Genomic DNA, 13875 nt, shown 5'->3' with positions numbered 1-13875 from the left:
TCCCTAGCCGCTGGGCCTCAGACCAGTACCAGGCTATGGCCTCTTAGGAAACAAGCCTCCCAGCAGGAGGTGAGCAGGGGGTGAGCTGTGTTTATAGCTGCTCCCCATCGCTTGCATTACCGCCTGAGCTCCATCTCCTGTCAGATCAGCCGCAACATTAAATTCTTGTAGGAGCATGGATCCTAACCCTAAAGTCAAGGCAGAGTATCCTGAGATTGCCATAAAATAGAAATAAAGTGCCCAATAAATGTAACGCACTTTGAATCATCCTGAAACCATCTCTGCCCCCTGATCCATGGAAAAACTGTCTTCCACAAAATGGGTCCCTAGAGCCAAAAAGGCTGGGCACTGTTGCACTAGAATGCAAATAAGCTCCCTTGAAGGCAGGGAATTTGTCTTATATCACTATCTGTCCCAGCCCCAGAGTGGGGTATAGCTCAGAGTAGATACCCAAGTGGACTTAGGCCTGAGTTTTCACAAATAACTTTCAATTACAGAATCACTTATGCTTTTACTTTTAACCTTCTTTTCCAGCTAAAACCGAGCGAGAAGTTGAAATTATAGTCCCACAGTTCTCTAAAGTGACAGTAACGGACTTCTTCCAGAAGCTGGTATGTTGAACATGTATTTCATAATGACTTGAGGGGAAGGCTTTTTTATAAGTTGCAAGTATGTAGAGATGCTGTATGACATAATTTTGTTTTAAATATATCGATCTTTTAGAGAAAATGGCAATGAACGTTCTTGTATGACTTTGTAGTGCAGATTATTGCAGATGGTATCATGAGTCTCTTGAGCAGGGCCGAATGAAATCTGTGAGGATGATCATTTCCTCTAGCTTTCAAATGCCTGACTCAGCCTTCCGATCCTAACCTAATGATGCTCTGTTCCCAAGGGTCCTTTATCTGTGTTTTCGGCTAACAAGAGATGGACGGCTCCTCGAAGTATTCACTTCACTGCAGAAGAAGGGGACTTGGGGTTCACTCTGAGAGGAAACTCCCCAGTTCAAGTCCACTTCCTGGATCCGTACTGCTCTGCTGCGGTAAGCATGGATCCTTCTAGATTGGAAGCAAAACTCACTGGCACCCTTTCAGACAGTCAGTCTGGTAAAGTACAGACAGAGTTAAGTGTTAGTTGCTCAGTCGTGTCTGACTCTTTGTGACCTGATGGACTGTAGCCCGCCAGGCTCCCCGTCATGGGATTCTCCAGGCAAGAATACTGGAGTGGGTAGCCATTCCTTTCACCAGGAGATCTTCCCAACCCAGGGATAGGACCTGGGTCTTCTGCTTTGCAGGCAGATTCTTTACCATCTGAGCCACCAGGGTAAAGTGTGCTGTCCACACAAATACACTAGGGTGATTTGATTTAGGGCTCTTCTAAGTAAAAGGCCTGGTTTTATGTGAAAGGCCTTTCATACCCTTCTTGCCCAAAGAGAAACAGATTAATTTTTGCCTTTTTTTTTTTAAACTGGAGTGTAATTGCTTTACAATGTTGTGTTAGTTCCTGCTGTACAACAAAATGTATCAGCTATTTGTATTCATGTATCCATCTGTCTCGGGCCCCCCTCCTACACTCTCCACACCCACCACAATTTTTGCCTTCTTGAAGTTAACTTATGCAGATAACTATTTTATTAATGAACTTGGGAACTACTTCAGGGATTTCACTGAACAGAACGTTGACCTGTATTGAAATAATTTTTTTTTTTAGGCGGCAGGAACCAAGGAAGGGGATTATATTGTTTCCATTCAAGACGTGGATTGTAAGTGGCTGACGCTGAGTGAGGTTATGAAGATGCTGAAGAGCTTTGGCCAGGATGACATTGAGATGAAGGTCGTGAGCCTCCTGGATGCCACATCGACCATGGTGAGTGCTGATGCCTGCTGGCAGTAAATAGTGATGTGAAGTCAGGGTGAGTCCAGCCTCAGAGGTTTTTACCAGGACCCCTGCCTCCTGCCTGCATTTGTAACATGCCACAGATGACTGAGCTGTAAGTTTGTCATCACCAAGAATGTGTTCAACTTGGGTCAGAGAAATCACTAGAAAGCTTTTTTTTTTTTTTAAATCTTAAAGAACCAATTGATCTTTCTGATTAAATTCTCTTCCATTGCAAAAGTGATACATACTCATGGTTAAAAAATATACATATTCAAATGGTACAGAAGGTGTGTGGAAGATGCTCTTCTCAGGAGCGTTAGCACTTTCCTGTGCGATCTCGGGACGTGTCTGAGCCCGTGCAAGTTCACATGCACGGTTCTATTCTTTTGTGTCCCCAAGGAGGAGGACCTGTTGCATTCACGCTTTTCTGTACTCGCTGCATTTAATTTTGTACGTTGGATGCTTCTGTTTAGAACAGTACGCATTTACTCATTCAGCAGCCATTGACTGGGCATCAGTTGTGTGCCAGGCCCTTCTCAGGTGTTGGAGCTCCAGCTGAAATAAGATAAGGTCCTACCCCACAAAGCTGGCACTAAATACGTAAAGAAGTAGTTGTGATTTTGGTCAGTGCTGTGAAGGAAATAACTTGTGTAATGGGCTAGGATGATTGGGGCTGGGAGGGGCTCCTGGACGGGGCTGCACTGAGGCTTGAGTGTCGGGAGGAACCAGCCATGTGAAGAGGCATAAGCCAAGCATATGGGGACTTCCCTAGTGTCCAGTGGTTAAGACTCCGCACTTCCAGTGTAGGGGGTGCGGGTTCAGTCCCTGGTTGGGGAATTAAGATCCCACATACCACGCAACATAGAATGCCCACCCTCCCACCCCAAGAAAAAAGAGCATAGAGACAGGGGCACCAACAGGTGCAGATACCAGACCCGCTGGCAGGACTGAGCTTCACTTGCTAGAGGAACTAAAAGGCCTTTCAGCTCGAGCATCGAGACAAAGGGCCAGCGTGGTGAGAAGTGAGGTGGGAGACAGGCAGTGAAGGAAGTTTCCCCTTATGACATGCGGAATGATGTGCTGTGATGTTTATTGTAGAAAGCTGTCGTGCTGCCTGGAGGCTGGCCACGTGGCTGCAGAGCGAGCTTTGTGATGTTAGCGGCTTTACACTAGGGGGTGGCAGTGGAGGTGGGGAGAGGTGGATGTGCCTGTGACTTAACCGGGAGGCAGAGCTGACAAATTTGCAGATGAGTTGTGTATTAAAGATGGTAGACAAAGGGAGGGCTCCTTGACTTTTGGCTTGAACAACTGCGTCATTTTTCATTATGATGGGAAGCTGGGGCCAGGGGTGAGGGGGCAGAGGAGAGAAAACACAAGTGCTGTGCTGTGAGTGTTTCACGTGCCATGAGACGCCCAAGACACATCAAGGTGATGCAGGCAGCTGAGCAGTCGCATCTTTAGTTCACGGACAATGTCAGAGCTAGAAGTAAATATTTGAGGATCATCAGCACAGAGATGATGTTTCAAGCTGTAAGACACTAAATGAAATTACCCTTGAGGGGTTGAGGGCTGAGGACTAAACCTCGAAGAGACACCACAAGCATCTGGGGGTCAGGAAGATCCAGCCATGTGAAGGGGTACAAATGGGGGACTTCCCTGGTGGTCCAGTGGTTAAGACTGTGCTTCCAGCGCAGGGGATGCAGGTTCAATCCCTGGTTGGGGAATTAAGATCCCCAAGGAGGAGCGGAAGGGAGTGCAAAGTAGGTGTGAAGGTGGGATAAAAAGCGGTTCTGAAACCAAGAAAAGAAAATCCTGCCGGAGAGAGTAGTGGTTTGTGTTGAACACAGCTAAGAGGTGGAGAATGAGGTGAGCAGAGCTGTGTTTGTCGTACCTGGCAGCAGGGCAACAGGACACTTCCAGTTTGGGCCGCACCGCATGGCATGTGGGATCTTAGTTCCCTGACCAGGGATCAAACCTATAACTCCTGCAGTGGAAGCGCAGAGTCCTAACCACTGGACCGCCAGGGAAGTCCCCCAAAGGACACTTTTTCATGGGGAAATGGCAACAGAACTCAGACTAGAGAGGGTCAGAGAGTGAATGAAGGTGTGACTCCATTAAGAAATGTTCAGAATAGGCAGATTCACAGAAATAGAATGTAGGTTAGTGCTTGCCAGGAGGCTGGGGCACCAGGGAATGAGGAGAAGCTGCTGATGGGTACAGGGTGGGTTTCTTTCCCGTTTTTTTGTTTTTGCCACACTGTGTGGCTTTTGGGATCTTAGTTCCCAAAGAACCCAGGCCACCACAGTGAAAGTGCCAAGTCGTAACAACTGGAGCACCAGGCAAGTCTAATGGGCAGTTTTATATTAATAGAATAGGGAGAGGTGTCTTCATCCGGAGGTGCCGAACTCAGGAAGGACATTTTATCGTGAATTCCCCGCCTTTCTTGCTGCATCATTCAAACTTCTTTCCTGGATTTATACTGATGAACAATGTGCCCAGCGGCTGCAGATATATATTGTATGTCTGCTTATACATACAGCCTGATTTCAGTGCCTGGAACAAGGTAGATGGTCAGTAAACATTCTGTAAGCAAAGTAATCTCAGTATTAGGCAAACCTTAGAAGCATGTGATACCTCACACGGAAGTCTTTAGAAAACAAATTCCTTCACATTTCCCACTTAAATCCTGCACAATCCTAAAAAAGTTAACAGTAGTGTTGAGTGGGCATGGAGTTCACTTGGGGAAGATGGATAAGTTCTGGAGGTGGGTGGTGGTGATGGCTGCATAGCAGTGTGAGTGTACTTAAGGCAACAAGTGGTTAAAATAGTAAATTTTATGTTTATTTCATCAGTTTAAAAAACTGGAAAAATTTAATCATAACCTTGTTACCATGGATTCTGTTGTCTTTAAAGAGAACGTGCTTAGTCACTCAGTTGTGTTTGATTCTTTGCAATCCCATGGACCGTAGCCCACCAGGCTTCTCTGTCCGTGGGATTCTCCAGGCAAGACTACTGGCATGGGTTGCCTTTCCCTGCTCCAGGGGATCTTCCCAACCCAGGGACTGAACCCAAGTCTCCTGTATTGCAGGCGGATTCTTTACCATCTGAGCCGCCATATCTACTGGTGTGGGCTGAAATCCAGGCTACATTAAGTGAAGAAAGCAGGGTGCAAAAGCAAAAGAAAGCAGGTGTACATAGTGTGTTCTTAAGGAAAGACAAATGGTGCTATATACTTAACACATATCAATACCTGTTGCTGCTGCTAAGTCACTTCAGTCGTGTCCGACTCTGTGTGACCCCGAAGACGGCTGCCCACCAGGCTCCCCCGTCCCTGGGATTCTCCAGGCAAGAACACTGGAGTGGGTTGCCATTTCCTTCTCCAGTGCATGAAAGTGAAAAGTGAAAGTGAAGTCGCTCAGTCATGTCCGACCCTCAGCGACCCCATGGACTGCAGCCTACCAGGCTCCTCTATCCATGGGATTTTCCAGCCAAGAGTACTGGAGTGGGGTGCCATTGCCTTCTCCGATCAATACCTGTATATGAATGTTATTTCTACAAATGTAACAGATAGTGGTTGCCTCAGTGGACAGGGCTGAAAGGCGGGAGGGACGCCTGCTGTTCCCCTGATGCATTTTCGTATTATTGACCATAAGTGTGTATTACTTTTTCAAATGTAATAACCTTTAAAAGTGAGTAGTGGTCCCTAGCTTAAATGACTACTATTGAGTATATTCCTTAAGAATTGTCCTTGTTCTTAAGAACCTAATCCTATATCAGCATTAGTCACTGAATCTCAGAATTATATCACTTAAAGAGGATGCCATGAGTGCAGAATGTGAGTCTCAAAACTTGGCAGTCATTTCTCTGACATCTTGATTTCTAACCATTTTAACAACACTTTATAAATGGTTAAATGGGATCTAACCATTCTTTTCATAATTTAAATCATGTATATAAATTACTTCCTATAACAGAAAAATATGTCTGCCTAAAATATTCATTTCACTATAATCACAGCATATCAAGACAGGTTTTGAGAATAAAAAGAATTCATTATTTGGAAGATAAAACAACCATTTAACTGTTCTTCTTTTTCTGTGTACAGCATAGTAAATGTGCCACATACTCTGTGGGAATGCAGAAGACTTACTCCATGATCTGCTTAGGCATTGATGTTGACGATAAAACTGATAAAACCAAGAAAGTCTCGAAAAAGCTCTCGTTTCTGAGCTGGGGCACCAACAAGAACAGACAGAAGTCGGCGAGCACCCTATGCCTCCCGTCGGTTGGTGTCACGATGCCTCCGGTCAAGAAGAAGCTCTCCTCTCCGTTCAGCCTTCTCAACACTGACAGCTCTTTGTACTGACGTGAAGAAGCGAGAGCGCTTCTTGTGCTGACTGGGCCTTCGTGTTTGTGCCATAGAGGAAGATTTCTCAATATTCTCAAATCCCATTTTCTCAGAGCATAAACATACAACTGATATGTCCTTGAGTGTAAGTAACAAGAAGCCTCTAGAAGCTTGTGGAAGACAAACTTAATTAGAGGAGTCTAACCATACTGCTGCAAGTTATTTATTACATAAAGTATTGTAAATAGAATAATGTGGAAATATGGCTGTTTTTAATGACTATAATTAGGACTCTTAGTTACTTACTGTCAGAGTTCAGTTAGGATTTATGGGTCCTATTAGTAAGTTTTTAGGCTCGGGTGATACATAGATTAATTCCTTAACTCGGAATTCAGATGACCCCAAACTCAGACAGGGGGAGGGACTATAATGCTAGACTAAGTGTTATTAAAAATTGTTCCAAAGACCTGCTGCCTAAGGGGGAATCATTAACCTAGAACAAGATTTTACTATTATTTCTAGATAATATGAATGCTATTTCCAGATAAAATCTAGTGCCAAATTTGTCATGACTTTAGATTAAAAAAAACAAAAAACTTTTAGGAGCAGTTTTTCTTCCATTTTATGTCACTTAAAAGTCGCTAACACAGTGGCCGTGTTAGATGAAGATGCCGTCTACAAGGTAGATAATATACTGTTTGATACTCAAAACATTTCTCATTTTGTTTAAAGTAGAAAGTACATAACTGTATATTTTAAGAGTCTTTAGGAAGGGTTAAAAACGTTGTACAAGGTCAAGATGTAAATGACTCAAGTTTAGAGCTCTATTTGACTTTGTAAAATGGCATTGGTTTATATTGCTATACATTGGATGACACAGTGATTCTAAGATTCACTGTTGACATAGTATAAGTTATATATCTTCTACAGATCTAGCACTGCCATGTCATTTTGAGAATAAATGAACTTAAAATATTTTCTAGTGTGTAATGTCAAAAGGGAAGCAACCATATTTGGGAAAGTGTATCCACTGTTCTTACTGATATTTTTGTATAAATATTTAAATAAACACATTCATTTGCTTCAGTTAATGGTTTCCACTTTGATTTCACTTTCTTACCCTAATGCACAGAAGTTTTATTGTACTGGATTTTTAAAAGTTTGGACTTTCCTGGTGGAGCAGTGGATAGGACTCTCCCTGCCAGTGCAAGGGACATGGGTTTGATCCCTGGTCCGGGAAGATTCCACATGCCGCAAGGCAGCTAAGCCCCTGCACCACAACTATTAAGCCCGTGCTCTAGGCTGGGTGCCCCAGCTCCTGAAGCCCAAGTGCCCTGGAGCCAGGCAGCCACAACTCCTGAAGCCTGCACACTCTGGGGCCCTCGAGCCACAACTAATGAGCCCTGTGTCACAACTCTGGAAGCCTGAGTGCCCTAGGGCCTATCAAATCACAACTACTGAGCCCGTGTGCTCTAACTACTGAAGCCTGTGCGCCCAGAGCCTGTGCACCACAAGAGAAGCCACCACCACGAGAAGCCTGAGCACCAAAACTAGAGAGTAGTCCCCGCTCTCTGCAACTAGAGATAGCCTGTGTGCGACAACAAAGTCCCAGTGCAGCCAAAAATAATAAATAAATAAGCAGTGTGTATGTAAACAAACAAAAAAAAGTAATAAAAAAAATTACTGGGACTTCCCTGGTGGTCCAGTGGCTGAGACTCTGCTCTCCCAATACACTGGGCCCAGGTTCATCCCCTGGTCAGGGAACTAGGCTCCACATGCGGCAACTTAAGAGTTCACATGCCACAGGTAAAGATCTAGTGTGCCACAACTAAGACGCAGGGCAACCAAGTAAATATATAAATATATATATATATATTTTTTAAATTACTAACATTTCACAAAATAGGACTTTGAGAGCTTTCAAGATGTCTTAGTGTCCTCGAAAAGGTATGGCCTCTTTAATTGTATTTTTTTTGGTCTTTTTTTAAAAATTGGAGTGTAATTGCTTTACGTTATGTTGGTTTCTTGTGTACAATGAAGCAAATCAGCTATATGTATACACAGATCCCCTCTCTCTTGGATCTCCTCCCCTCAACCCCATGCAATCTATCCAGGTCACCACATAGCATGAAGTCGAGCTCCATTCGCTGTAGTCAATTCCCACTAGCTATCTACTTTACACATGACATGCATATATGTCAATCACAATCTCCCAATTTATCCCATCCCCACCTCTCTGTGTCTACCTGTCCATTGTCTACATTTGTATCTCTATTCCTGCCCTGCGAATAGGTTCTTCTGTAACATTTTGAATTCCATACATGTGTTAATATATGATATTTGTTTTTCTCTTTTGACTTCCTTCACTCTGCGTGAAAGACTAGGTCCATCCACATCTTTACAAATGACCCAACATCATTCTTTGTGATGGCCGAGTAAATTCCAACATATGTGTGTGTGTGTGTGTGTGTGTGTGTGTGTGTAGTTGTTGTTCAGTGTACTTATTCTTCAGATGAGCAACTGTACATTTTGGTCTCTAGCCCCAGGCTCTCCTCAGCTGGCCCTGCCACTTCCCTGTGCATCTTTTGGTCGCTGGGCTATCCATTTACAAACACATTCTTCCGTCCCTCACACACGCTGGCTTTTTATCTTACGGTGGGAACTCCAGACTCCAGGCCTTCTGTGTTCAGAAGACGTGCTCAGTGATTATAAACAAACTGTGCAACTACCAGGAAGGGAGACAGAAAGGGAAAAAAAGGCAGTACAATTGTTTGTTGACACTGGCAGCTACCCTCACAGCACAGGTACACTAAGACCAGACCTGAAGAACGGTGGCTCTGCCAGCAGGAACAAGGAGCTTATGGTAACAGTGCTTCATTGTAGGTTTGTTTCCTTTAAACAGTCATATCCTCCACCTTCCATAATAGATAAGGTCAAGGTCACACATTAAAATCCTCCGAGGCTGCCTTTCTGCTGAATCTGAGGTTCCCTTAGCAAAGTGCCCACCAGCCCACTTCATGCTAGCAGGATGAGGGCAGTGCCATCTGGCGCAGGCCCACTAATCGAAGTACATGCCTAAGGCCAGAGAACAGGCCATGACCACTGGCAGGCTCCATTCAGGCCTCTTCTCACCTTTCCCTAATGGTAAAAGGAACTCCGCTTTTTTTAGTTTAAATATTTGCTTGCAGTTTATTTTGGTTTTTCTAAATAGACATTCACATCTGTAAACAATAGGATGTTGGTTTCAGCCCCAACCCCCGATTCCTTACCAGTCTTTGCTCTCACACATTGGCTGGAACTGCCATTTGCTGCTGTTAGTCGCTAAGCCGTGTCCCGCCCTGTTGTACTCCATGGACTGTTGAACACTAGACTCCCCATGGGATTTCCCAAGCAAGGGTACTGGAGTGGGTTGCCATTTCCTTCTCCAAGGAACTCTTTTCTTCGTGTGAAAAGAAAACAAGATCCTGCAGTCCCGAGATGAGAAGCCCATGAGAGGAGCCCTCACCTGGGCTGGCTGAAGAATGCATGAATGCGCTGGGCTGCTGCTGGTCCTACTACCGCCTCCAGTTCTCGGAGAGACGCGTTGCTTAGTTGCTGGATACTTGGAAACTTCTGAAGCAGGAGGGGGGCTTTCACTTTCCCGACTCCTGGGATCTGCTGCACACTTCGGAGCAGCGCCGGCTCAGACACCAGAGCCCGTTTCTTCCTGAGAAAAGGGTTTTTACTGGGCTCTCTGGTTTGCTCTTGAACCTGAACGGAAATGAAAGAAGCACATGAGCGCCCTCTAGAGGACCTGTGGTTTTCTTAACATTTTGTTTTGCGGAAGTTTAGTTTTAGCTTTTGGAGAAGGAAATGGCAACCCACTCCAGTGTTCTTGCCTGGAGAATCCCAGGGATGGCGGAGCCTGGTGGGCTGCCGTCTGTGGGGTCGCACAGAGTCGGACACGACTGAAGCGACTTAGCAGCAGCAGCAGCAGTTTTAGCTTTTCCACGTAGTTCAGCTTGATTTACCACTATAAATGTTCTCATATATATCATGAATATAATTTTTCAGGCATCAGTAAAATTATTAAAAGATGAACATGACTACACAAAGGAGTGAGAGGTAAAAATTAATCTACAAAAACTTGAATTTTTAGAATGCTTAGGATAAAACTAATGAAAACCTACCCTAAAGAATTCAAACACGATCCTATGGCCCACTAAGAAACATTTCAGTAGTATAGGATTACATGATGGCTCCACCTGCCTGATACAGGGCTTGGAAGAAGCTTGCCTATCAACGGAGAAACCCAGTCTTCAGTTAGTGGTAGATACAGGAAGGCACATAGTAACAGCGTTAAATCAAAGTGAGTCAGGAAGAGTGAAGCAAGAGAAAAGATCAGTGTCTGGAGAAGGGTTTGTGAACTATACAGGGCTGACTGCATTTCCAATGTGGTTCTCAACCCCAGCTGCACATCAGAGGGAGAGGTTTAGAAACAGCACAACAAAAATTGATGCATAAGCCTGACCCCATGTTCGGATTCTTAATTGGTCTGAAGCAAGGCTCATGTATCACTTTTTTTTAAAAGTTCCCCAGGAAATTCTAATCTCATATGATATCACTTCCGTATGGAATCTAATTTTTTAAATAAATGATACAAAGGAACTTATTTGCAAAACAGAAACAGACTTACAGATATTAAAAACAAAGTTATGGTTACCAAAGGGGAAACGGGGGAGGGGTGGGAGGAGGGATAAAACAGGATCTTAAGATTAACATACACACACCACTATATAGTGTATGTATAACCAACAAGGAATTGCTGTATAGCAATGGCACCCCACTCCAGTACTCTTGCCTGGAAAATCCCATGGACAGAGGAGCCTGGTAGGCTGCAGTCCACGGGATCGCTAAGAGTCGGACACGACTGAGCGACTTCACTTTCACTTTTCACTTTCATGCACTGGAGAAGGAAATGGCAACCCACTCCAGTGTTCTTGCCTGGAGAATCCCAGGGACGGGGGAGCCTGGTGGGCTGCCGTCTATGGGGTCGCACAGAGTCGGACACAACTGAAGCGACTTAGCAGCAGCAGCAGCAGCAGCAGCATGGGAACTCTACTCAATATTCTATGATAATCTATATGAGAAAAAAATATCTCAAAAAGAATGAATGTATGTGTAACTGAATCACTCTGCTGTATACCTGAAACACAACACTGTAAATCAACTATATTCCAATAAAATTTTTAAAAAAGTTCCCCAGGAAATTCTAATGTACAACCATGCTGAATAATCAATGAGGACAATGGAAAACCACTAGGTTAAAAAGAACACATGAACTTGCAGACAGAATTTCTGATGCTTAACAGAAGATACGCAGGGAGGAGGCTAAGTAGCCACTAACTGACAATGTCACCAGCTTAAATGCAGAATAGTGCACGAAGGAGTCATCATAGCCTGAGAGGTTAAAATCAGGTCTCCAACTTGTTCACCTTGTTATATGCTTGCCTAGACAGGGCAGCAAGCTCAGCTAGCTGCCGAGGGAGCTTCTGAACTTAAATTCATCAAAAAGATTTTAGAAACCAATCCAGAGATGGATAAAGACTGGCTTCATGGATTATACAGATAATAAGGGCAGGTGCCAGAAAAGGATCCAGGAAGATCACTCGGAAGTCCTAAACCAAGGCTACTGTGGAGGAGTAGGAATGGGTACTTACCAACTGAATAATGAGGCAGGATGCTTCCATCTGGCTGGCTACTGGAAGCAACACCATCCCAAGATCCAGAACAGTAAACTTCTGTACAGCTGGAAAATACTGTTCACTCATCTGCGTTTTTTCAACTACCACAATCCCTTGAAGTTTATTGGACTTCAAAAAAAAAAAAAAGGAAACAGGAAATATTCTGTAACAAAATTCCATTCAAGATAAAGTAGCTATCCAAGGGTGTAATGGCCAATGCTTTTATACAGATTATTTCAAGGGAGGGGAAGAAGTCCATTTGTTTAACTCAGTACTTACATTTCTAACCCGAACAAGTCTCTTTCTGTAGCCATTTCCTGCCACCAACTCAGCTTCGGTGATATAAAGAATGCAGGATTTGCTAGATAAGTAAAAATCTACCGGTGTCAGGCCATCCTCAAAAACGAGTTTAATTTTCCCTTAAAACACAGACAAGAAAATAAGTTCCGTGTTCATTAGATGAAAACACGGCAATAGATGGAACTTTTTAAAAAGTAGGGTGAGGTGAGAGAGGGCTTGTTCAGAGGGAGCCCACTGACCTTGCATTCCCTGTGCCAGCTGCGAACCGCGCCATTTCTCATTGGCCACAATGTGCCCAAATGGTACATGCATGGGGCCAGTGCCATCAGGGGGGTTGCTTTCCATCGGCGGCCTTGATCTAATGAGGGGAATGCAAGACGGCACTTAAGCAGATTCTCCAGCACACAGCCCGTTTCACTCGAAGCCCGGGCCCCTTTGGCAGGAGCCCGACTGCAGGGTGTTCTTTAAAAGGCTGGATTACAGGCGAAGGTTTAAGAACCAGGAGATTCCCGTCCTGGAAGAAGCGCCCTTTATTTCCGTCACCTGTCTTGCCCCTGAAACCCTGGCTCGGTCCGCGCCATGGCTCCTTAGTCCAGTCCAGGGCGGGGAGCGAGCTAGCCACCACGGCACCAGGTCTGGGTCTCCCGCAACATTACCTGCTGAGCGACACATCTGGGTTGCCTCCTGAACGCCTCGCTACTCTCTCATCTTGCCCGCCCCCCGCCTCTCCCGGCCCCGGATAGGCTAGGGCCTCAGAGATCGACATCTGACCTGACCAATAAGAGAATGGACAGCGCCCTGGTGAGGATTTGAGTGGTACCCACTGGTTGCCAAGAGCGACGGACGTGAAGTAACCTCCTCTCTGATTGGTCGGAGCAAAAGCGGAGCCAATGGCAGACGTAGTTGTTGCGAAGTCGGTAGCCGAGAAAAGGCGTCTGGCTAGGCCAACTCGAGGCGTCGGCAGGCTTTAGGGAGCGGTCTTCACCTCCGATCTTCTGTGCGGTCCAGTAAGGGTCTGGCCATCAACCACAGCAAGGATGCTCCTGGGGTTTCGGAGAGGCCACAAGAGGAAGTATGTAAGTATATCTGCACCCAGCCTGCGTTCTGGCCCGTGGGGCCGGGAGTAAAGTGCGGAGGGTTTGGGATTTGGGATGGAGGCAAGATAGCGGCCCAACAGGAAGTGGTTTTCCTTTCGAGAAGCCCAGCTGTTTACTGTTTAGAACATTAATTTTCTGTTCTAGTGGCGGCCTCAGTTGATAGGACTCGCCCTGTCTCCCCTGTAACTTTCGCTCGGGTGTCGGGGAGTTCACTCCTGCCGACACACTCCTGTTTAGTTCCAGCTGGGATGTCATTCTGGATTCCTCCCTCCGCCACGTACCAACTACACTCTGCCTACCCCGTCCTCCAGCATCTACTTGGACTGCTGCAGCAGCTCCCTTTCCCTCTGTCCATTCTTCACAACGCACCCAAAGGGATTCTTTTAAAATGCAATTCTGATTCGTGCCTAATGCCCTCAAGTCACACACATGGACGCTCCAGCTGTTTCCATCTTGCTTTTCCTTCAGCCTTTACTTTTTCTTCTGCCTGGAATGCTTCCCTCCAAAACTTCCCATGGCAATTCTTTCA

General features: G+C 45.2%; 3 protein-coding genes across 36 annotated transcripts in view; 2 read left to right on the top strand and 1 right to left on the bottom strand.

Annotated features, from left to right (window-relative positions):
- Positions 1 to 7312, top strand: part of RHPN2 (rhophilin Rho GTPase binding protein 2) — a 70930-nt gene extending 63618 nt beyond the window's left edge. For both annotated transcript variants that reach the window (XM_086351754.1, XM_086351756.1), the window contains exons 12-15: positions 535 to 611; positions 896 to 1042; positions 1711 to 1866; positions 5984 to 7312. In XM_086351754.1, the coding sequence (XP_086207880.1) occupies positions 535 to 611; positions 896 to 1042; positions 1711 to 1866; positions 5984 to 6244 (641 nt within the window). In that variant the 3' untranslated portion in view covers positions 6245 to 7312. The remainder of the gene's footprint in view (positions 1 to 534; positions 612 to 895; positions 1043 to 1710; positions 1867 to 5983) is intronic.
- Positions 4223 to 13193, bottom strand: FAAP24 (FA core complex associated protein 24). Of its 3 annotated transcripts, none has more exons than XM_086351759.1 (6): positions 13074 to 13193; positions 12489 to 12607; positions 12229 to 12368; positions 11926 to 12078; positions 9732 to 9976; positions 4223 to 4431 (listed from the first exon to the last, which is right to left on the bottom strand). In XM_086351759.1, exons 2-6 carry the CDS (start codon positions 12592 to 12594, stop codon positions 4425 to 4427), a joined length of 651 nt encoding a protein of 216 aa, XP_086207885.1. In that variant the 5' UTR covers positions 12595 to 12607; positions 13074 to 13193; the 3' UTR covers positions 4223 to 4424. The 3 variants fall into 3 exon arrangements, with proteins under 3 accessions (XP_086207885.1, XP_086207883.1, XP_086207884.1); XM_086351757.1 differs by lacking the exon at positions 13074 to 13193 and adding an exon at positions 12906 to 12964; XM_086351758.1 differs by lacking the exons at positions 4223 to 4431; positions 13074 to 13193 and adding an exon at positions 12906 to 12964 and having other exon boundaries at positions 9387 to 9976.
- Positions 13183 to 13875, top strand: part of CEP89 (centrosomal protein 89) — an 86299-nt gene continuing 85606 nt past the window's right edge. For all 31 annotated transcript variants that reach the window (XR_015145750.1, XR_015145748.1, XR_015145746.1 and 28 more), the window contains exon 1: positions 13183 to 13325. Coding sequence is in view for 11 of the 31 variants with exons in the window: in XM_086351736.1 (XP_086207862.1) it covers positions 13287 to 13325 (39 nt within the window). In the remaining 20 variants the exon portion in view is untranslated. The remainder of the gene's footprint in view (positions 13326 to 13875) is intronic.

Source organism: Bos grunniens, chromosome 18, assembly GCF_055505025.1.
Source record: "Bos grunniens cultivar Pamir isolate PY7600 chromosome 18, Bosgru_T2T1.0, whole genome shotgun sequence".
NCBI lineage: Eukaryota > Metazoa > Chordata > Mammalia > Artiodactyla > Bovidae > Bos > Bos grunniens.
Note: the sequence above shows the minus strand (reverse complement) of the source record. Positions and strands in the feature narration are given on the sequence as shown.

Bases quoted from the DNA above. Each gene is read 5' to 3' on its own strand.
- FAAP24 (XM_086351759.1), bottom strand. From the start codon at position 12,594: ATGGAAAGCAACCCCCCTGATGGCACTGGCCCCATGCATGTACCATTT. The intron at 12,079-12,228 runs GTAAGTACTGAG...TTTTTTTTGAAG, and splicing joins GACTTGTTCGGGTTAGAAAT to TCCAATAAACTTCAAGGGAT. The intron at 9,977-11,925 runs GTAAGTACCCAT...ATTTCCGTTCAG, and splicing joins CCTGCCTCATTATTCAGTTG to GTTCAAGAGCAAACCAGAGA.